At 48.6% G+C, this 24,364-nt stretch overlaps 1 protein-coding gene and 1 non-coding gene across 3 annotated transcripts in view; both read right to left on the bottom strand.

Annotated features, from left to right (window-relative positions):
* KMT2B (lysine methyltransferase 2B) overlaps positions 1-24,364 on the bottom strand; it is a 175,439-nt gene that overhangs the window by 5,602 nt on the left and 145,473 nt on the right. The window contains exons 29-36 of one of the 2 annotated variants that reach the window (XM_063942182.1): positions 15,418-15,507; positions 15,160-15,248; positions 14,936-15,076; positions 14,226-14,300; positions 13,962-14,139; positions 13,723-13,830; positions 12,911-12,994; positions 12,696-12,825 (exon numbers count right to left, since the gene is read on the bottom strand). In XM_063942182.1, coding sequence (XP_063798252.1) covers positions 12,696-12,825; positions 12,911-12,994; positions 13,723-13,830; positions 13,962-14,139; positions 14,226-14,300; positions 14,936-15,076; positions 15,160-15,248; positions 15,418-15,507 — 895 coding nt within the window. Of the gene's footprint in view, positions 1-12,695; positions 12,826-12,910; positions 12,995-13,722; positions 13,831-13,961; positions 14,143-14,225; positions 14,301-14,935; positions 15,077-15,159; positions 15,249-15,417; positions 15,508-24,364 lie in introns of both variants that reach the window. The other variant, XM_063942181.1, reaches the window with a different exon arrangement.
* LOC134967796 (U2 spliceosomal RNA) lies at positions 812-1,000 on the bottom strand. The gene has a single exon (XR_010189165.1). It is a non-coding gene; the product is annotated as a U2 spliceosomal RNA (small nuclear RNA).

The raw sequence follows: 24,364 nt of genomic DNA, 5'->3' as shown, positions 1-24,364 counted from the left end.
ATTCTCTTTAGCACCCTTGGGAGTAACGGAATAGTCATTAACAGGTAGCCCAACCAGTAACGCCACAGCGTCGTCAGTGCATCCACTGCCCTCGCCTGATGGTCCCTGGTTCTTGAACAATACCAGCGAAGATTCTTGTTGAGCCGTGAAGCAATCAGGTCGATCTGCGGGCAGCCCCACAGGTTGGTGATCTGACGAAACACCTGCGGAAGGAGGTCGTGACGACTCAGGAAGCCCACTTCCCAGTTGTCCACCCCCGAAATAAAGATGGCTGACATTGCTCTTGCATTTCTTTCTGCCCACAGGAGTATCCTTGACACTTCTCGCATGCAGGCTCTGCTCTTTGTTCCTCCCTGTCGACTGATGTATGCCACTGCAATGGCGTTGTCAGACTGTACTTGAATGGCCCGATCCTGAAGCAGAGAAGAGGCCTGAAGCAGAGCGTTGTAGATCGTCCGAAATTCCAGAATGTTGATCGGAAGTAGGGCTTCGTGGGAGGACCACCTGCCCTGGAACGGAGTCCATTGGGTGACAGCTCCCTATCCCCTTAAGACTCGTATCCATTGTGAGGAGGATCCAATCCTGAATCCCGAAACTTCGACCTTTCACAGCAGGTTTGAGGACTGTAGCCACCACAGGAGGGAAACCCTGGCCTGAGGTGAGAGGCGTATGATCCGATACATCTGAAGATGTGATCCGGACCACTTGCTCAGGAGATCCAATTGAAATGTTCTGGCATGAAACCTTCCGTACTGGATCGCCTCCTAAGAGGCTACCATCTTTCCCAACAACTGTATGCAAAGATGGATGGATATCTGAGAATGTCATAGTAGTACTGCAGTACCCGGTTAATGTGTGGAGTGGACAGAGCAAGCTCTTTACCCATCTCCCTGTCTAAATTTTCATACAATATATGGCTCCCAGACAGGGTGCATATCAGACATGAAACTAATAAGAACAGATACTACTGTTGATCTTGGCCAGAAGGCCGAGAGGCAATGCACAGGCATTTATAAGGACAATTTTTTTATTTATTTTGACCGCCTCGCATAGGAAGCTTTTAAACTCCTGTATATGCCGCATAAGCAGCAAAAAGCCAGCTGGCAATGCTTTCTCCTTTTAACCCTGCTAAAGGTTAGCGGGCCTATGGCCCTAATTCAGATCTGATCGCTCGCTAGTTTTTGCAGCGCTGCAAACAGATAGAAGCCGCCTATAGGGGAGTGTATTTTATAGTTTTGCAAGTGTGCGAACACGTGTGCATCTGCCCTGTACAAAAACAGCTTGTGCAGTTTCTGAGTAACTCTGACCTTACTCAGCCGCTGCGATCACTTCAGCCTATTCGAGCCCGGAATGGACGTCAGACACCCGCACTGCAAACGCATCGATACGCTTGCGTTTTTCCAACCACTCCCAGAAAACTGTCAGTTGCCACCCACAAATGCCCTCTTCCTGTCAATCTCCTTGCGATCGGCTGTGCGAATGAATTCTTCGCTAGAACCAGTGCACAGCAACGATCCGCTTTGTACCCGTACGACGCGTCTGCGCATTGTGGTGCATGCGCAGTAGTTACCTTAATGCTGTGCAGCGAAAAACGGTAGCAAGCGAACAGATCTGAATTAGGCCCTATGTACTAACGGCCTGCGTAATCCAGTAGCCTACAGAGATGGGTCTCTAACCTTGTGGTTATGTATTAGACATCAGTTTTCCATTTCATGGGAAAGCACAGCATACCTCTCAACTGTCCCGATTTTCGCGGGACAGGTCCCATTTTTTTGGAACTGTCCCACCCGCGGTCTGCAGTGTCCCCCAGGGAGGGTGGACGGGAGGCAGTTGGGAGGCTCCTGCACTCACTGCTCTGCGATGAATAGATGCTTCTATTCAGTGCAGACAGAGAGGGGGCATGCCAGCAGCTCATAGAGCGCTGGGCTTGCCCCCTCAATGACGAAAACGTGGGGACATGGCTCGAGACTCATCCCACTAAGCCACGCCCCTTTTCCATAGGACATGCCCCCTTTTCGGGGTGATGTCCCTCCTTGCTAGAGACAGAAGTTGGGAGGTATGGTACAGGGAGAACATACAAACTCCACACAATATAGGGTCGTGATGGGCACAGAACCCCACGACCCCAGTGATGTGAGGCAGCAAGCCAATCTCTGATAGACAACCCCCTTTGAACAGGTATTCCTGTTTATTTTTTGATATTGACTTATCCACTTTAGGGGTTTTTCCAGACCTTTCTATCCTCTGCAGGGAAGGTAAGGCTGTATATGAATTTCTTAAGTCACATGAATTATCGTATTAGGCAGACTCCATGATCCCCTGAATGAGTTACCAGTTAACTCAATGGAGACTTTTCTGTGTACATAAATATCTGGTATATTTACACAGATCTTACAGCATAATAATTGCTCCACTCCCTAAGGTACAGAATTTCTATAACCTCTTAAGAAGCAATATCTTAAGATTTGGCAGCAGCTAGCAAGTTTACCCTTCAGACATAGCACAAAAACACAGCTACACTGTGGTCTATGTAATCATTCCCCTCCTCTGCCTGTAGGCAACGTTGTATCCTCACCTTCAGCCATACGTTAGGGGTGTGCAGCATGCTGCGATTGTGACGGCTAAGGTGCAGTGCCCCGCTGCACAACAACCTCTCAGGACGGTGGTCCTGCAGCGGGGAAGCGGCTATGACGCCTTACAGAGGCCGGTGACCGCCCCCTCCCCCTAAACTCCCACTGTGCAGGTATGCTGTTGCCCAAACAGCATACCGAAAATAAAGTTTTAAAATAAACTGAAGAAAAAACTCTCTGGAGCTCCAGAGAGCGAATCCTCTCCTGAGGACACTTTTTTCTAAACTGCTTGTGGGAGGGGGCATAGAGGGGAGGAGCCAGCACACCCAGTGGAAGAAATTGAAAGTGCACCGGCTCCTTTGGACCCCGTCTATACCCCATCGTATTAGATTCCCCCCAATATCCCTTATGCATGCTAGAGAAAATAGGATTTTGGTACTTATCAGGTAAATCCTTTTCTTTGAATCCATAGGGGTCACTGGAGTACTCTTGGGATATGGATGGCTTCCGCAGGAACAGGGCACTGAATATTTAAATTTAGTAATTCTCCTCCCCTCCATACTCCCAGAGTACCTCAGTGTTTTTTACTGAGCCGAACAGGAGCAATAGAGAGGTTGACAATGGAGAATTACATATAACATAACGGACAACAATAAAGTTGACACAGAACGTTACTGACAACTAAACAGTTGACACCATAACTGATAGAACTTGAAAATTTGAACTAGCCGGTGAGAATGTGTTACCATAAGATCCCCTGAACTTACCACAAACCAGGTAAAACTGCTCTGGGTGGGCGTCCAGTGCCCCCTATGGATTCAAAGAAAAGGATTTACCTGGTAAGTACCAAAATCCTATTTTCTTTTTCATCCACTAGGGGTCACTGGAGTACTCTTGGGACGTACCAAAGCTTCCCCCGTGGGCGGGAGAGCTGTTTGGCACCTGTAACACTAGGCGACCATAGCTAGATGCTGATGCCGCAAACGTATCAAACTTGTAAAAGCGCACAAACGTGTGCACTGAAGACCATGTAGCCGCACGGCAAAGCTGCGTCGTAGAAGCCCCACGACCAGCTGCCCATGAAGTTCCCACAGAACGTGTGGAATGAGCTGTTACTGATGTAGGCGGCTGTAACCTAGCATGAAGGTAAGCCTGGAAGTATGGTCAGTTTAATCTATCTGGATAAGGTCTGCTTAGAAGCTGGCTAACCCATCCTGGCAGCATCATAGAGAACAAACAACGTATCCGTCTTACGAACAGTAGACGTTCGGGCTACATAAACGCGTAGTGCGCGTACCACATCCAAAGTTCAAGAATCTTCTGATAACACCGGAACTACTATTGGTTGATTAATGTGAAAAGATGACACTACCTTTGGCAGGAAAGCGGGATTCATCCGAAGTTCCACTCTGGCATCATGAAACACCAAATACGGTGGCTTGCATGACAAGGCACCCAAATCGGAAACACGCCTTGCCGAAGCCAAGGCTAGTAGGAAAATTGTTTTCCAAGTGAGAAACTTAATATCCACTTGTTGTAAGGGTTCATAATATGAAGACTGTAAGAAATCTAAAACCAGATTCAAGTCCCATGGCGCTGTAGGTGGAATGAATGGAGGCTGTACTCTGAGGACACCTTGCAGAAAGGTGCGTACAGACGGCAATAGAGCCAAACGTCTTTGAAAGTAAATTGACAAAGCAGATACCTGCACCTTTAGTGTAGATAAATGCAGTCCCTCCATCTAACCCCGTCTGTAGAAATAACAACTTGAAAGATGATGTCGGAAACTTCCGAGCTTCACACCAACCTATATATGCACGGCAAATTCTGTGATGATGAGCTGCCGTAACTGGCTTCCTAGCACGTAACATGGTTGGTATAACCGATTCTGGAATGCCCTCTCTTTTTAAGAGGGCGGTCTCAACAGCCACCTCGTCAAACGCAGCCGCGCTAAATCAGGATAATGGAACGGACCCTGTTGTAACAGGTCCGGACGTAGCGGGAGCGGCCAAGGATAGTCTGCAAGTAGTCCGCGGAGATCCGAGAACCAAGCTCTCCGAGGCCAATGAGGCGCCACTAGTATGACACTGGCGGACTCTCTTTTGATCCGTTTTAGCAACAGAAGGAGCAGCGGAAACGGTGGAAACAGATACATGAGGCTGTACGGCCACGCGATTGTGAGAGCATCCACCGCCACTGCCTTTGGATCTCTCGTTCTGGACACATACTGGGGCGTTTGGTGATTGTGGCAAAATGCCATCAGGTCCACTTGAGGGTAACCCCACCTATGGACCAACATGTGAAACACTTCTGGATTTAATGCCCATTTTCCTGGATGAAAATCCAGATGGCTGAGATAATCCGCCTCCCAGTTGTCCACTCCCGGAATGAACACTGCCGACAATATCACTTGGTGATGCTCGGCCCAAATGAGGATTCGAGCTACTTCCCGCATTGCCATGCGGCTTCTCGTTCCTCCGTGTTTGTTGATGTATGCGACTGCCGTTGCGTTGTCTGACTGCACTTGAACAGTCTGAGACCGAAGCATGTGCACTGCTTGTCGTAGCGCATTGTAAATTGCCCGGAGTTCCAGGACATTTAGAGACAGCAATCTTTCGTGATCCGCCCAGAGACCGTGGAGCTGACAATTTTGAACCACAGCTCCCCAACCTCTGAGACTCGCGTCTGTCGTTAGAATTATCCAATTCCAGGCGCCGAACCCTTTCCCTGCGGTTAGATTGTGTACCTTGAGCCACCAGAGTAGAGATACTCTGTCCCGTGGAGACAACCTCACCATCTGGTGAATCTGCAGATGCGAGCCTGACCACTGTGCGAGCACATCCAGTTGGAAAGGACGCAAGTGAAATCTTCCGACCTGAAGCGCTTCGAAAGCCGCCACCATTGTGCCTAAGAGGCGAATGCACAAATGTACAGAGACTGTGCGTGGCTTGAGCACTAATTGTACCAGATGACGAATAATCTGTACTTTCTGTTCTGGTAGGTAGATTCTTTGATTTACCGTATCGAGAATCATACCTAGGAATTGAAGTCATTGAGACGGAATTAGATGTGATTTCTTGAAGTTGACAATCCAACCGTGGTGAACTAGTACATTGTGCGTTAGCAACGCATGTTGGAGGAGCATCTGTTGAGACGGAGCTTTGATGAGCAGATCGTCCAAGTACGGAACTACCATCACTCCCAGGGATCTGAGATGAGCTATCATCACAGACATCAGTTTGGTGAATACCCAAGGCGCTGACGAGAGGCCAAACGGTAGAGCCTGAAACTGGTAATGGTTCTGCTGTAACGCAAAACGCAAGAACCTCTGATGAGGTGGCCAAATCGGAATGTGTAAGTACGCATCCTTGAGATCCAGCGCAATCCTGAATTCTTGTGGCTCTAAACCCGCAATTACTGACCGCAGAGATTCCAACTTGAATCTGTAGTAAGTGACGTACTGACTGAGGCCCTGTAAATTCAATATTGACCTGACCGAGCCACCCGGCTTTGGTGCCACAAACAGACTGGAATAATAACCCTGATCTTGTTGGTGTACAGGGACCGGAATCAAAACTGCTGAATCCAGCAGAGACTGAATGGCAATTTGCAGAACCGCCCTCTTGTCGTCCGACACAGGCAGTCCTGTCTTGAAAAACCGCAGTGGCGGGAGACAGTCGAACTCTATTTTGTAACCTTTTTACACTAAATTGCTGTCTGGAACCACGCCAAATGGAACGTCTGAAGGCGTGCCCCCACAACTGGAGATCCGAGATGGGCTGGGTGCCCGTCATGCCACTGGCTTGTCGATGGTCTTAGCGTCCTGACGACGGTTAGTGGTTTGTTGAAACCACGTCCTCTACCACGTCTACCGTGTGTGGTAGTTCCTGTATCACGGCATTGAAAGGGCTGAGGTCTAAAGGATTGGAACGCTGGTCCAGAGTATTACCGTCTAGGTACCTCAGAAATCCATATGTCCACTTCAGGACCAAACAATTTCTCGCCAGCGTAAGGTAACGCTTCTTTAACCTCTGCCTCAGTCTGCCAAGAACGCAGCCAGAGGGCACGTCGTGCCGCAACTAGTGAAGCTGAAAGGGGATAACAAACCTGGCCGACATCCATAGAAGACATCCCTAGATACTCAGCAGATTCACAGATGTGATCAGTGAGAAGTATAAGGTGGTCTTCCCGTAGGCTGACCTGAGCTGTGTTCCACGCAGCTACAGCCTTATTCTCCCAAATTCCCACTAAAGTAGATCTAAGCAACACCACGGCTGATGTATACATTGACTTTAGCATAGCTTCTAGCTTACACTCCGACGGGTCTTTAAGCGTAGTAGCAGTTGGAATGGGTAACTCTGTGAAAGTTTTGACACCAGCGAATTCACAGCCGGTGGATTTTCCCATTCATAGACTCTGGTTTATTAAGAGAATCTGAATAAGGAAAACACACTGGAGATCTCTGTTGTTTAGCAAATAACACTTCATTTGAAATAGGTTCTTCAGTCTGTAAAATCTAGAACCTGATGTACTGCCCTGATGAGATTATCTGTAAAATCTAGAACCTGACGTACTGCCCTGATGAGATTATCAATGGCGGGGCTATCAGTAACCTCACTATCTGACTACTGGCACACCTCACCCTCCTCATATTCTTCTTGCGATATGAGGTATGGCATTGAATCGTCATAACGCAACATACCTGAAACTGGGAAGTTATACGACAAATGATAACTATTTTTCGGAATAGAGCTAGACTTTTGTGCAAAGTTCTGGACGTCTCCTGAGCCCCTACTGGTATCTCAGGAGGCATTGCCCTAGCCTCAGTTCTCGCCGTCTCACGTTCCTTACATGCCGTGGCCATTTTCGATTGTAAACCCGACATTACATCCTCCAGCCTTGGTATGGAGGCTGAGGGGAAGGGAACGTATTTGTAGCTGTATTTACAAACATATTGTGCATGTGGTAGATCCCTCAGGACACACACGCACAGACGTTGCAGTTAAGCTGCTTTTGAGTTAGCATTAGCCTTACTCATTATGTACAGAGACAGACAAGTAGACAAAGATAAAGAAGTCCCACGACTCAGTAAATGTTACTAAAGTGTATATAAGCCCGAAGTGCAGTGCACATGGGCAACACTACATGAAACCTGATCTGTGCAAAATTCACAGTAACACCCATGCTCCATCCGATGGCCGAGTGTAGTAGGACAGCAACTTCCTGAAAAAAGAAGCAGGAAGTAGAGTTAAAATGGCGTCCTGCCATGTGCTTAATATATACAAAGATATAATAAGAATTTACTCACCGGTAATTCTATTTCTCGTAGTCCGTAGTGGATGCTGGGAACTCAGTAAGGAACATGGGGAATAGACGGGCTCCGCAGGAGACTGGGCACTCTAAAAGAAAGATTAGGTACTATCTGGTGTGCACTGGCTCCTCCCTCTATGCCCCTCCTCCAGACCTCAGTTAGGGAAACTGTGCCCGGAAGAGCTGACCCAATAAGGAAAGGATTTGGAATCCCGGGTAAGACTCATACCAGCCACACCAATCACACCGTACAACTCGTGATACTATACCCAGTTAACAGTATGAATAACAACTGAGCCTCACGAACAGATGGCTCATAACAATAACCCTTTAGTTAGGCAATAACTATATACAAGTATTGCAGACAATCCGCACTTGGGATGGGCGCCCAGCATCCACTACGGACTACGAGAAATAGAATTACCGGTGAGTAAATTCTTATTTTCTCTGACGTCCTAGTGGATGCTGGGAACTCCGTAAGGACCATGGGGATTATACCAAAGCTCCCAAACGGGCGGGAGAGTGCGGATGACTCTGCAGCACCGAATGAGCAAACTCAAGGTCCTCCTCAGCCAGGGTATCAAACTTGTAGAATTTTGCAAACGTGTTTGATCCCGACCAAGTAGCAGCTCGGCAAAGTTGTAAAGCCGAGACCCCTCGGGCAGCCGTCCAAGAAGAGCCCCCTTCCTCGTGGAATGGGCCTTTACGGATTTAGTATGCGTCAGTCCAGCCGCAGAATGTGCAAGTTGAATCGTGGAGCAGATCCAGCGAGCAATAGTCTGCTTAGAAGCAGGAGCACCCAGCTTGTTGGGTGCATGCAGGATAAACAGCGAGTCAGGTTTTCTGACTCTAGCCGTCCTGGAAACATAGATTTTCAGGGCCCGGACTACGTCCAGCAACTTGGAGGCCTCCAAGTCCCGAGTAGCCGCAGGCACCACAATAGGTTGGTTCAAATTCAACGCTTAGGGAGGAATTGGGGACGCGTCCTCAATTCTGCTCTGTCCGTATGGAAGATCAGATAGGGGCTTTTACAGGACAAAGCCGCCAATTCTGACACCCGCCTAGCCGAAGCCAAGGCCAAAAGCATGACCACTTTCCACGTGAGATATTTTAATTCCACGGTCTGAAGTGGCTCAAACCAATGTGATTTTAGGAAATCCAACACAACGTTGAGATCCCAAGGTGCCACTGGGGGCACCTGAATATGCAGCACTCCCTTAACAAACGTCTGAACTTCAGGCAGTGAAGCCAGTTCTTTTTGAAAGAAAATAGACAGGGCCGAAATCTGGACTTTAATGGAACCCAATTTTAGGCCCATTGTCACTCCTGACTGTAGGAAGTGCAGAAAACGACCCAGCTGAAATTCTTCTGTGGGGGCCTTCATAGCCTCACACCAAGCAACATATTTTCGCCATATGCGGTGATAATGCTTTGCGGTCACCTCTTTCCTAGCTTTTATCAGCGTAGGAATGACTTCAACCGGAATGCCCTTTTCCATCAGGATCCGGCGTTCAACCGCCATGCCGTCAAACGCAGCCGCGGTAAGTATTAGAACAGACCGGGCCCCTGCTGTAGCAGGTCCTGTCTGAGAGGCAGAGGCCAAGGGTCCTCTGAGATCATTTCTTGCAGTTCCGGGTACCAAGTCCTTCTTGGCCAATCCGAAACGATGAGTATAGTTCTCACTCCTCTCTTCCTTATTATCCTCAGCACCTTTGGTATGAGAGGAAGAGGCGGGAACACATAAACCGACTGGTACACCCACGGTGTCACTAGAGCGTCCACAGCTATCGCCTGAGGGTCCCTTGACCTGGCGCAATATCTTTTTAGCTTTTTGTTTAGGTGGGACGCCATCATGTCCACCTGTGGCCTTTCCCAACGGTTTACAATCAGTTGGAAGACTTCTGGAGGAAGTCTCCACATAAGCCTCCTCATCAAACATGTCGACACAGCCGTACCGACACACCGCACACACACAGGGAATGCTCTGACTGAGGACAGGACCCCACAAAGTCCTTTGGGGAGACAGAGAGAGAGTATGCCAGCACACACCACAGCGCTATATAATTAGGGATTTACACTATTACAGAAAGTGATTTTTCCCTATAGCTGCTTAACATGTATAGTTTGCGCCTAAATTTAGTGCCCCCCCTCTCTTTTTAACCCTTTGAGCCTGGAAACTGCAGGGGAGAGCTTGGCGAGCTGTCTTCCAGCGGAACTGTGAAGAGAAAATGGCGCCAGTGTGCTGAGGGAGATAGCCCCGCCCCCTTCTCGGCGGGCTTATCCCGCTCTTTTATTAATATTATGGCAGGGGATTTTTACACATATATAGTTTATTAGACTATATTATGTGTTTTGTTTTTTTTGCCATGTTAAGGTACTCTAATTGCAGCCCAGGGCGCCCCACCCCAGCGCCCTGCACCCTTCAGTGACCGGAGTATGTGGTGTGCATGGGGAGCAATGGCGCACAGCTGCAGTGCTGTGCGCTACCTTAATGAAGACCGGAGTCTTCAGCTGCCGATTTTCTTCTCGGAATCTTCCGTCTTCTGGCTCTGCAAGGGGGACGGCGGCGCGGCGCCGGGACCGGACGACCGAGGCAGGGCCTGTGTTCGATCCCTCTGGAGCTAATGGTGTCCAGTAGCCTAGAAGCCCAAGCTAGCTGCAAGCAGGTAGGTTCGCTTCTCTCCCCTAAGTCCTTCGTAGCAGTGAGTCTGTTGCCAGCAGATCTCACTGAAAATAAAAAACCTAATAAATACTTTCTTTACTAGGAGCTCAGGAGAGCCCCTAGTGTGCAACCAGCTCGAGCCGGGCACAGATTCTTACTGAGGTCTGGAGGAGGGGCATAGAGGGAGGAGCCAGTGCACACCAGATAGTACCTAATCTTTCTTTTAGAGTGCCCAGTCTCCTGCGGAGCCCGTCTATTCCCCATGGTCCTTACAGAGTTCCCAGCATCCACTAGGACGTCAGAGAAATATACCTACATCCAATATATATATATATATATATATATATATATATATATATACACATACATACATACACATACACGCACACCGACCAACACATATACATATATATATATATATATCCAAATACACAAGCATATATACCCATCTATTTAAAGCTATATGCAATATAGGCTTAAAAGCCTGAACGTGTGCTGTGCATATAATGTGCTGCTGCACTAAAATGCAGCTTAGTTTATGAGGCCTCTCGCTTCAATGCGGGCACAATCCTCTCCTCTCCCGCGTGACCTCCCCCTCACAGACGGACCGCGGCAGCAAGCACTGTCCGGGTCAGTCTCCCCTCTCTCCTCCCCCGGCAGACAGAGCCGCGCCAGCCGCCCGGAGCTCTGAAGAGGAAGGGAGGGGGAGAGCAGCGGCGCAGGGAGCCGAGCGGTGGAGAGCGCCCAGCGGCGGCTGCTAGTACTAGCAGTCCGGGCTGGGTAGTGGCCGGCGCTGGCGGGCGGCTGGGAGTGACCGTGGTATCAGCGGCGCAGGGCTAAGAATAAAATAGAAAACTTTTCAGACCCCACATGACGGGCGGCTGCGTGAGCTGACCGCCCCTACCCCCAGCAATATAAATAAAAGCAGCAGTGCCCCTTACCTTATGCTGATGGTGGAGGCTGTGACAGGGCTTCTTGGTAAGCTCGGTCTCCCTCCTGCAGTCTCAGTGACTGAGCTGCCTGTAGGCTATGAGGGTGCTCTGTAGTGAGGACCGACATGCCAAGAGCTGCATGCAGCAGCTTTCACTATCCCGGACCCTCGCCTTTTGGAAGGGGGGAAGGGATGTGTGTAAAGTTTAGTAAAAATCAAAATAAAAAATAAAATATTCAAAATAAGTGTGGGAGCTCCACACCAGCCTTGTTGCTACTTCGAGCACAGAAAAAACACTGAGGTACGCTGGGAATATGGACGGGAGGAGAGTTACTAAATTTAAATATTCAGTGCCCTGGTTCTGCTAAAGCCGTCCATATCCCAAGAGTACTCCAGTGACCCCTAGTGGATGAAAAAGAAATACAGGTAAAAAAAGAGCAAGAATGTAGGATGACTGATGGTATTCTGGCGCCTTATGATGCTTCCAGGAAAAACATGAAAGTTTGCCAGTGTCTAAATAGACTGCCACCAGATGGACGACATTGTGGTACAATTTCATTGGGCATCGTAGCCTCTAGTTGACACACAGTGGCAGTACCCTTTTATTTAAGCCACTGATAGCTCTTCACACCTGGGCCAGTGAACGCCCCCACTCACAAGTACCCTACTAGATCAGTGGATGCATCTTCAGTCAGGCAAAACACGATCCCTGGATGATACTTATCAGCACAATCACCAGTAAGGCGGCTCTCAGACTTCCTCCGTGGTCTATGATAATACCTTGTGACGGTCTATAAGCAGTCTACCCACAAGCTACAGTTGTAACACACTGTCACTTTCCACATGTGCGGTCTTTCCGAGATGTGTCAGTGCACACGCAGGTTGTGGAGCAAAATTAAAGTGCTGCAACAATGTAATAAACGTATTCAATCCGCAGTCTGCCCACGTGCTACCGTGTAGCATCACACCCCGAATTCTGAACGTCGCCCGCTGATACGGACATTGACGTCTTGACGACACATTGTAACAATATGACCTTAAACACCTAGAACCTTGATCCCTGCTAGGACATACGGACTGCTCATTCTGCAGCCTACAGTGTACAAACATTTCACAATGGGGGGGGGGAGTCTGGGATATTCCGGACATGAACCTGGTTCTATAAAGCAGAAAGCACCGGTTCTAGGTTTCTGTATCTTCCATAATAAAAGTACATGGTTACCTTGCTGTCGTAGTACTTCTCCCTCTTATCGGTCAGCACAGAACGTATCACAATACCGGAGTACTCTATGACCATCTCCCCAGCGTCAATGTTCCTTTTGCAGAACAGACCCCTGCCGTGTATCGCCGACCTAACAGAAAGCGAAACGTGCGTGAGACAGAGTGCTGATAATAAGTAGCAATGTCTATCGGCCAATCGGCAGCCCCGTCACTTACCTGTACACTCCAACGGCTTCTTTGGACGTCCTCTTCAAGTGACGGTACCTCATCGCCATGGGTAGATCCAGACTGGTTGCTCGCCTGAAAGTACAGAGATGGTGGAGGTCACTAAATGCCCTTTGCAGGGGGGTCAATTCAAATATCTGTGAATCACGGGTTGTGCTTGAGACGGCGTGGTAACACTGGCAGGGGCATCCCTAAAATTTGCCCCTTTGCTCCTAAAATGCATATAGGGGCAATAAGGGTGCATATTAAAACACGCAATTTAAGGGCTAGCATAAGTGGGGCATAGGAGCGCACTAAATTACGGGCATCGTTCCTAATTGAGCTGACCCCCTAGTCTGTGTAACATAATTAAAAACTACTGAAATAAGTGAGGCGGCCATCGTGAGGGTATAACGGTATAAAAGAAAGCAATAGCCTACACCATATAGGCTGCCCAACAGGGTACCAAGAAGCTATACTGCTCCTCCATGTAGACCCACGACACATACATATAACCCCATTAATGCTAGCATACCGTCACATAATGGCACCAAAGTGTGCGCGCGCGGAGGGGAGGACCTCAGTAACTGGGGGGCAGTATAGTGGAGGGGGATCTGAATGTTCAAGCTGGGAAAGAGAAGTTTTAATGAAAGTTACTGACCAGCATTTTCAGGAATTTGTACAAGCAAGGTACCGTCGTTATGTATGGTACCTGGCAACACAGCCATTTGGGAGAACCCCGTCCTAACCAGGTTGCCTATCTTAATCTGGGAATGAGTAAGATTATTGCCTGGGGCAACGTTTGCACCTTGCGTGAAAGTTACCGTGTGGATTTCAGTTGTACTTCCTCCTCCTCTTCCTCATACATGCAGATTTCTGGCAGAGTGCGGTGCTGAGAGGCCAGGAAATTGAACATGTCAAAGGTGCATTTCCTATAAAACAATAACATACAAACTAAATAAAATTGTGGTTTGAGTCATGGATCGCATCTTTGCAGAGCGGCATCTGAGTAGCTATGCGCAATGCAGCCACTAGGTGGAGCCAGGATCAGACTGGTGCGTACCTTGCATAACACTGGCTTCGTGCGCAGCCTGATGGGTTAACCACAAGCTCCTCCTCATCTACTTCCTGCGGGTGGAAGAGAAACTTGTACCCACGACAGCGCTCGGCGCCTATGAGCTGCTCCAGGAGAAAGAGGACCGCGTCGTGCTGGACTCCCAACATCCGTGCTCCGTTCAAACCTGCTGTGGACAAGACGACTTAGGGTATACGAGAACTGTCCGTACAATACAGGCAGCTCGGAAAAAGCCAGAGGCTAGGAGCTTACCAGAGAAGGACAGGTGTCGCAGCCTCCCAACGCCTCGAGCCTCCTGCACCTTCTCAACCACCGTCTTCCATGCACCTGCACAACAAGAGGAGCGGTTAAGTTACAGCCCCAGGGTGAAGATAAAAAAGTTCCTGTTCCCCACACATGGGTCAGCCCTGTACCATGCAAAGGACATGAAAAGACTCCCCTTCTACCTTCAGGCCTTCTTCCAGCCTATTGCGGGAAGGGACTGACCATCTGCATGGTATGCGCGTCCAAAATAGCCCCCTTTAGATGTAGTGTTCATTCTAGCACCCTGCACCTTTCAAAATCCGTGCAGTTCCTCTTTCCTGCCTAGGTGTCACTCTCTGGTGTGATGCTTCTCAGCACACTCTGATCTGTTACTCACTGCTGTGATACAGACCTGTGTGTGCTAGAAGCACCAGAGCAGAGAGCAACACCCCAGGCAGGAAAGAGGAACTGCACAGGATTTGAAAGGTGCAGGGTGCTAGAATGAACACTATAGATGTATAGAAGGGGGACCATAAGCAAAAGCACCTGCCATCAAGCAGGAATATAATCAGAGGGCAGTGCAACCTCTGAAAGACGGTTCCCTCTATTTGATGCAAGATCAAGAGGCCCCACCCTCCTGTAAATGTCTCTTTCAGAAATGGAAGGGAAATGAGCAGAGCCAGTACAGTTGTACACTGTACAGCAGGGGGTGCTCTAACCTTCAGCACTGTCAGACAGAGTGTAGAACCCATCCTCACTGCTAATCTCGAAGCACAGGTAGGGGCTGCCTCTCCTGGGCAACAGATTTTTCTTCTCTTCCCGGAAGTAGTCGATGGAGTCTTCGGAGTTGGGAGATAAATCTGCAAAACACGTAGATTTAAAGAAGTCAGTCATTACGCACTCTCAGTATCCATAACAACTCTTACCATAACCTGCACAGTACCTGGAGGGGTCTCAGAGCAGGGGGATTCTTTGGCTAGGTCTAGAGGTGGATCCTCAGTTTTCACATCTACCGTAAGATCTAAATGCAGCCTTAAAAACAGAAGGGGAAATATAAAATAAAAACTAAAGCCAGAAGTAAGCGTCCCCCCCCCCCCACAGGGAGACGGCCCGTGTCCATATCAACACCAGTTCTTACAAAATGTGCGCAACGTATCTGCTGAAATGCACACAGACGGCGAGGCAGGAGGCCCAAACTCACCCATTATCCATACTCTGCTCATCTTCATCCATGCAGTCCAGGTCCAGGATCTCTTTGATCATTGGTGTTTTGATTCTGGCCCGCTTTGGTCTGCAACAAACAAGGACGATGAAGCAGAAGACACAAAGCAGCAGGAAGGAGAAAAAAAAAAGTATCCTTTCTATATGCAAACCGTCACTGTCACCATCAATAAAAAGGCTCAATTACTTTATTAATTAATAAAGATTTAGGGGTATATTCAGTAAGAGTCGGATCCACTCCGACATGCATTTGTAGTAATGGATCCGACAAGCCCTATTCAATAGAGTGGCCAAATCAGACTGTCTGATTTGGCCGGCGTCCGTGCTGCTGCTGTCAGAAGCTCCCCGCGTGTGTGAGATCACAGGGAGCCGCACATCACGGCACTCAGCCGTGCATCCCTGTGCCGGCCGGCCGGGGAGAGCTGCAGGGGGGACGACCGTGAGGTACCTTCATGCCCTGCTGCTCCTAGCCCGCCACACCGCTCCCCAGTCTCCTCAATCAGACTTTTTTTTTTTTTTAAAGTCAGATTGAGATGGTCGGAAACGGGGCCAAAATCTGTTGGATTTGGCCCCGTTTCCGACAGAAGCACGCGGATCTTCGGCTATTCCACCAATCCACGTGTTTTCAGACAGGTCGGGAATTCCCGGCTTGTCGGAAAAAATAAAATAAAATATTGAATAGGTCGAAACCCCTTCCAACCGAAATCTGCCGGAAGCTGCCGTCTTTCCAACAGCTACTGAATACACCCCCTCAGGATTCTACTGACAAAAGGTGATAACTTCACGGCAAAAAGTCTCAGAAATAAACGAGTTACAGACACTAAAATATTTAGGCCCAGATGTATCAAGTCTTGGAGAGTGATAAATTGCACGGTGATAAAATACCAACCAATCAGCTCCTAACTGCCATGTTACAGACTGGGTTTGAAAAATGACAGTTAGGAGCTGGTTGGTTGGTGCTTTATCTCCCTCCAAAGGCTTGATAAATCTGGGCCTATATGTTAACCTCATGGTTCACCTCCTACTTATTGAACCGCTGCGCTTATGTCCCCACACCTTGCAGGTCCCTCATCTAATTTAACAACTCTCAAACACGTTTATCATGTAATGCCCACTCCGCAACAGGGCCCTCTGCACCCCAAAGTTAGCAGTGCCCCCCAAAACTGGAGCGATGAGCTTAAACTTATAACTCCAGCCATCTTTCCTGCAGGTAGGGTGGTGGCGAGACGCGGTTTTTTTTTTTGGGGGGGGGGGGGGGGGGGGGGGGCGTTACTGCAGGAGAGATGACAATTTCCTTCTTTAAGTTATTTTATGTCAACTTATCACTTAAATCCGTTTCCCAAACTCCACCTTTACAGTCCAGGTTTTCCGAACAACCATGCTTGAGCACAAATGGTTAAATTAAATTGATTGAGGTACTAATTAGGTCACCTGTGCGTAAGCATGGATATACGTAAAACCTGGACAGTAACAAGTACACTATATACTGTACCATTATCGGCCAAACAGCTACAAAGTGAGAGGAAAGAGCACCTAACGCTACACTGTCCCTCCATACAGCAGAGAGCAGGATGAAGACCTAAACACAGGCCTTCGTGGGCTATACTGTCTACATCATAGCAGTGCCCCCCCCCACCCCCCCCACAAGCCACAATGCAACCCCCTCCCCTCCTGCTTATAATCTGCAGCCACAACAAGAGAGTACTGATCACGTGACGGAGTCCCAGTGGACCGCAAATGCAACCAGACCCTTCAAATGATCAGTGGCAGCAGCAGGAAGACGAGGGGGAATCAATATCCAGCATGAGGCTACCTGTCCCAGGATACATCATGACCCTTTCATCTCTCTCTGCAGCTGCATAACAGCGGACACTAATCACACCATACGTAGTAATCATAGGTCTTAAAGACCTTACGCTCCGCAAAAAAGAGGATTTTGGTACTTACCGATAAATCCATTTCTCTGAATCCTCTAGGGGACACTGGAGTCATATACAATAGGGGTGTGAAGCTTGCAACCGGAGGTGTGGCACAATCTAAAAATTACCATTGTCTGCACAGCCGGCTCCTCCCCCTTCACATCCCTCAGTTTGGATAATTTGACCGAGAGAGGAGGACATGAAACTAGAGCACATGGCGAGGAACCGAACCGTACCACATATCAAACAGCTTCCGAGTAATTCTTAACAGAAAAACCAACGCTGTTTGCATGAACTGTTTGAACAAGAACCTTGAACACAGCAGGTTGACAGCACCGAGGCGGGCGTCCAGTGTCCCCTAGAGCATTCAGAGAAATGGATTTATCGGTAAGTACCAAAATCTTCTTTTCTCTTTCATCCACTAGGGGACACTGGAGTCATATACAATAGGGGACGTCCCAAAGTTATCCCCCAGGGAGGGCGTGCTGTCAGTGGTCGGCAAAACTAAACGTCCGATCTTAGAGTGTCCGGACGCAAAGGCATCAAACTTGTAAAATTTCGCGAACGTGTGGGTTGAGGACCACGTCGCCGCTCTGCAAAGTTGAGTAGTGAAAACACCTCTGACGGCCCTCCACGAGGCACCCATTGATCTGGTAGGAGCACCCGTATGAGCCGGAACCTGTTTGCCACAGGAACCATAAGCTTGCCAAATGGCAAGTCGAATCCATCGAGACAAAAGCATCTTAGATGCTGGCCAACCCTCATAAAGAACAAACAATGGTCCGACAGTTTGAAGGCCGACATAACTTGTACGTATACCCGTAAAGCTTGGACAACAGCCAGACACATCCCCATCTGTGAGACTCTGAAAAGATGGGACCACAATTGGCTGGTTTACGTGAAACCCCGAAACCACCTTAGGAAGGAAACCTGTTCTTGTACGGAGTTCTGCTCTAACCCCATGCGACATTCAAAGGACTCTTACACGATAGGGCTCCCAACATAGAAACCCGCCTGGCCGAAACCAAGGCAAGCAATAACGTGACCTTGTCAAAGATATAGTTCATCTCTGTTTTTGCTAACGATCTGAAAAATTCCAACCCAAATTAAAGTCCCATGGCGCATTTGTAGGGCGAAAAAGGGGGTTGTATCCTCAGAACCCCCTGTAAAAAAACTTGAACCTCTGGCAAGAATGCTAAACGCTTGTTGACATAGGATGGAGAGAGCCGAAATTTGAACGTTCAGAGAGCCCAGCCTTAGTCCTATATCTAGACCGTCTGAAGGAACAGCAGAAGTCTGGATAAGTGGAAGTTCGTCGAATTCCACCCACGTTCTTGACACCAGTCCATGTACATCTTCCAAATCCTGTAGTAGTGCATGGCTGTGACCGGCTTCCTAGCGGTAATTATCGTAGGAACGGTCGTTCTTGGTATCCCTCTGTGTGTTAAGATCCGGGTTACAATAACCCTGCCGTTAAATGTTGGAACAGTCCCTGAGATAGCAGGTCCTCCCTTTGAGGTAATCGCCAACAATCTTCCACCAGTAACCCTCGCAGGATTGAGTACCAACTCCTGTGGGGCCAATCTGGTGCCATTAGAATTGCCCGTACTAATTCTCGGTTCAACCGTTACAGAACCCTGGGTATGAGTGGGAAAGGTGGAGAAATAAAACCCCTCTTGTAACACCAAGGAAGTGTTACTGCGGTCACTCCTTCTGCTGCTGGATATCTTGTCCTGGACACAGATCTGGGCAGCTGATGGTCTCGCCGAGACGCCATCAGATCGACAAGTGGTAGACCCCATCTCCTCACCACCCTGTCGAAAATCTGTGGATGTAGGCACCACTTTCCCGGATGCATGTCCTGGCAGTTGAGATCATCTGCTTCCCAGTTTTCCACACCTGGAATGAACACTGCTGAGAGGATGATGTTTCGCCTTTCTGCCCACAACAAGATCTTTGTGGCTTTCATTAACGCCATCCTGCTCTTTGTTCCCCCTTGATGGTTTATGCAAGCAGTCGTCGTGACATTGTCAGACTGTATCTTTAAGTGTTGACCCATGACTAGGTCTGCGGCTAAGAGAAGCGCACCGCCAACTGCTCTCAGTTCGAGAATGTATTTGGGCAGGCTGCCCTTCATGTTCTAAGCCCGCAATAACTGACTGGATTTATTCTATCTTGAATCTGCAAACTGTTAGGACTTTGTACCACTAGGACGGCATCCCAACCTCTGAGATTGGCGTTCGTTGTCAGGATCCTCCAATCCCGAATCTCTTGCATGCTGCGAGATTTTTGTGCAACGACCACCAAATCAGTAGGTTCGTATGTGTGGTGGAAGTTGGATTCTTCGATGTAGAAGCCAGTGCGAATCTGCTCCCTGAGCAATGAGTTTCATCTGGAATGGTCGGGAATGAAGTCTGCCGTACCGGAGAGCTGTGAATGACGCCACCCTCTTCTCGAGAAGTAGCACACAGAGGTGTAGAGAAACCGTCTGTGTACTTAGTACCTGAGCCAGTAACCTTTGTGGGTCCTGGATCTAGTGCTCTGGTAGGAATACTCTCAATTGTATAGTGTCCAAGATGAGACAGAGGAATTGAGTCCGTTGATTTGATTACTTTGATGATGCTGAGCATCCTTTATCAGCTGTTTCTGAGATGAGGTCTATATCAGTAGATCGTCTTCAGAAGGTATGATCGTGACCCTCAACTGTCTCAATCCTGTCACCACTATTGTTATGATCTTTATAAAGATTCTTGGGGCTGATGATAGACCGAATGGCGGGGCCCTGATTCGGAAGTAATTCCACATTGGCACAAATCTTAAGTAAGCTTGGTGAGGGGTCCAAATCGGAATATGAAGGTATTTTGCATTACCAAAAGTTTTGAATAAAATCCCATTCCTCATTGAGGGTCAGGGACTGGCGACTTAAGCCTTTGTATGAAGGAGTCTTTGAATTTGCCTTCTGTAACGCTCGTGCTCGCAATGGGCACCTTAGGCCCTCGCACTGCTAATAAACAGCCTGAGTGTACACTCCTGTAACCCTGGGAAATATCTGCTGACCCAGACGTCTGGTGATGTTTTGGCCCAGACGTCCCCAAGGTGGACCCTAGGTGAGCAGGAAGACCGTCATGCTTTTCTGGTGTCGACTGTCTTCTGGCTAGGTACGACAGCGATCGAATGAACTTAAACACTGGTCCCGAGCAACCTCCTCTAACGTGTGAAGTGGTGCTTGAGTAAGAAATAGGTAGAACGGTAGATTTCACTGCAGTTGCCTGTAAAATCTACTTGTCGAACTCATCATATAACATCTAAACCCCAAAATGGAATAGCCTCTACTCCGGGAATCGGAGACCACTAGCCATTCTTCTGAGCCATAAAATTCTTCTAGTGGAAATGGCCGAAATCGAGATGCGGGACGCTATTCTACTAGCGACCCTTGAAGTCTGACACATATAAGTCGCTGATTTTCGAATATGCTCCGCTGAGAAATTTCCTCTAGGCTACTGTCTTACGCCCAGCCCATGCGACAAATGTGCTGTTATAAAATGATTTTAATGCAGTGTGCACCCTCCGACATGACGTATCCTTTAAGGCGGTCACTTTAGGTATAGGTGACATTTGTCAACGAGGAGAGGGATACGAATAAATTGAAAACTCTCTGGTTCCTGAACTCCTTACGTCAGGAAGCGTAGGATCTACATAACCGCTTTTATAAGGGAATCTAAGTTCCTGATCTAAGGCAGACTCAATTATCTCGCCCTTTCATCTACATTAAGACCCTCATCCTCCTTCGTGTAAGATGGGGAGGGTTCTCCGAAACGCCCTGCTCACATTGCATAATGCCTGTGCAGGAGGGATTAAGTTAAATCAGAATACCTCCATGGTCTTTGATAATCCCTCAGCCCCTTTGACTGCTGTTTGCGGAATTTTGACATTGCTTTTGAAAGCTTTGTCAGAGCTTGACCGTGGCGGAACCTTGCTCCCATGTTGAGCGCCTTTAAATAAACAGGAAACGCATACCCGGGAGTCACCCAAACTAGCGCTGATCTTATTACAGTTTGTGCACACATACTAAGCTCTTGGTAAGTGCTTTTAACATTTGAAGCTGTACCCCAGAGAGCGCTCCTCAGTGCTTTCCACCTTTATAATAGGAACAGAAAGACCGTAACGGGTGTTTTTTTTCTTTCCTTTTTCTGACAGGTATTTTGAGATGCCTGTGAGGGCTTGCTCCCATGACCTTGGCGGAGCCTTCCTCCCGACAGGCCACGCATAGCCGGGAGCCGCTCACCCTCTTACTAAATTTTGTGCAAACATAATCAGTGTTCGTGTTGGTGGTAAGTGATTCTTTTTAAGACCGTACCCCATAGAGCGCTCCTCAGTGCTTTCGCCCCCTTTTATTAGGGACAGAAAGACGGGAACAGGTGGTGGGAGTAAAGGTATACTGGATTCATCTAGCTGGATCTTACTAACCAGTACATACAAAACACAAAAAAAAAAATAAAAAAAAAATAAGAATTTACTTACCGATAATTCTATTTCTCGTAGTCCGTAGTGGATGCTGGGAACTCCGTAAGGACCATGGGGAATAGCGGCTCCGCAGGAGACTGGGCACAAAAGTAAAGCTTTAGGACTACCTGGTGTGCACTGGCTCCTCCCCCTATGACCCTCCTCCAAGCCTCAGTTAGGATACTGTGCCCGGACGAGCGTACACAATAAGGAAGGATTTTGAATCCCGGGTAAGACTCATACCAGCCACACCAATCACACCGTACAACCTGTGATCTGAACCCAGTTAACAGCATGATAACAGAGGAGCCTCTGAAAAGATGGCTCACAACAATAATAACCCGATTTTTGTAACAATAACTATGTACAGGTATTGCAGACAATCCGCACTTGGGATGGGCGCCCAGCATCCACTACGGACTATGAGAAATAGAATTATCGGTAAGTAAATTCTTATTTTCTCTGACGTCCTAGTGGATGCTGGGAACTCCGTAAGGACCATGGGGATTATACCAAAGCTCCCAAACGGGCGGGAGAGTGCGGATGACTCTGCAGCACCGAATGAGAGAACTCCAGGTCCTCCTCAGCCAGGGTATCAAATTTGTAGAATTTAGCAAACGTGTTTGCCCCTGACCAAGTAGCTGCTCGGCAAAGTTGTAAAGCCGAGACCCCTCGGGCAGCCGCCCAAGATGAGCCCACCTTCCTTGTGGAATGGGCTTTTACAGATTTTGGCTGTGGCAGGCCTGCCACAGAATGTGCAAGCTGAATTGCACTACAAATCCAACGAGCAATAGTCTGCTTAGAAGCAGGAGCACCCAGCTTGTTGGGTGCATACAGGATAAACAGCGAGTCAGATTTCCTGACTCCAGCCGTCCTGGAAACATATTTTCAGGGCCCTGACTACGTCCAACAACTTGGAGTCCTCCAAGTCACTAGTAGCCGCAGGTACCACAATAGGTTGGTTCAGATGAAACACTGAAACCACCTTAGGGAGAAAATGAGGATGAGTCCTCAATTCCGCCCTGTCTGAATGGAAGATCAGATAAGGGCTTTTACAGGATAAAGCCCGCCAATTCTGACACGTGCCTGGCCGAGGCCAGGGCCAACAACATGACCACTTTCCATGTGAGATATTTTAACTCCACAGATTCAAGTGGTTCAAACCAATGTGACTTTAGGAACCCCAAAACTACATTGAGATCCCAAGGTGCCACTGGAGGCACAAAAGGAGGCTGTATATGCAGTACCCCTTTTACAGACGTCTGAACTTCAGGTAGTGAAGCTAGTTCTTTCTGGAAGAAAATTGACAGGGCCGAAATTTGAACCTTAATGGACCCCAATTTTAGGCCCATAGACACTCCTGTTTACAGGAAATGCAGGAATCGACCTAGTTGAAATTCCTCCATCGGGCCTTACTGGCCTCGCACCACGCAACATATTTTCGCCAAATGCGGTGATAATGCTTTGCGGTTACATCCTTCCTGGCTTGACCAGGGTAGGGATGCCTTCATCCGGAATGCCTTTTTCCTTCAGGATCCGGCGTTCAACCGCCCTGCCGTCAAACGCAGCCGCGGTAAGTCTTGGAATAGACAGGGTCCTAGCTGGAGCAGGTCCCTTCTTAGAGGTAGAGGCCACGGGTCCTCCGTGAGCATCTCTTGAAGTTCCGGGTACCAAGTCCTTCTTGGCCAATCCGGAGCCACGAGTATAGTTCTTGCTCCCCTCCGTCTTATAATTCTCAGTACTTTTGGAATGAGAGGAAGAGGAGGGAACACATACACTGACTGGTACACCCACGGTGTTACCAGAGCGTCCACAGCTATTGCCTGAGGGTCCCTTGACCTGGCGCAATACCTGTCCAATTTTTTGTTTAGGCGGGACGCCATCATGTCCACCTTTGGTTTTTCCCAATGGTTTACAATCATGTGGAAGACTTCTGGGTGAAGTCCCCACTCTCCCGGGTGGAGGTCGTGCCTGCTGAGGAAGTCTGCTTCCCAGTTGTCCACTCCCGGAATGAACACTGCTGACCGTGCTATCACATGATTTTCCGCCCAGCGAAAAATCCTTGCAGCTTCTGCCATTGCCCTCCTGCTTCTTGTGCCGCCCTGTCTGTTTACGTGGGCGACTGCCGTGATGTTGTCCGACTGGATCAGCACCGGCTGACCTTGAAGCAGAGGTCTTGCTTGGCTTAGGGCATTGTAAATGGCCCTTAGCTCCAAAATATTTATGTGAAGTGATGTCTCCAGGCTTGACCACAAGCCCTGGAAATTCCTTCCCTGTGTGACTGCTCCCCAGCCTCGCAGGCTGGCATCCGTGGTCACCAGGACCCAGTCCTGAATGCCGAATCTGCGGCCCTCTAGAAGATGAGCACTCTGCAACCACCACAGGAGAGACACCCTTGTCTTTGGTGACAGGGTTATCCGCTGATGCATCTGAAGATGCGATCCGGACCATTTGTCCAGCAGGTCCCACTGGAAAGTTCTTGCGTGGAATCTGCCGAATGGAATT

The sequence above is a fragment of the Pseudophryne corroboree genome, chromosome 10 (genome assembly GCF_028390025.1).
Source record: "Pseudophryne corroboree isolate aPseCor3 chromosome 10, aPseCor3.hap2, whole genome shotgun sequence".
NCBI classification, from domain to species: Eukaryota; Metazoa; Chordata; class Amphibia; order Anura; family Myobatrachidae; genus Pseudophryne; species Pseudophryne corroboree.
The sequence above is the reverse complement of the archived record's forward strand: the minus strand, read 5'-3'. Positions and strand labels throughout refer to the sequence as shown.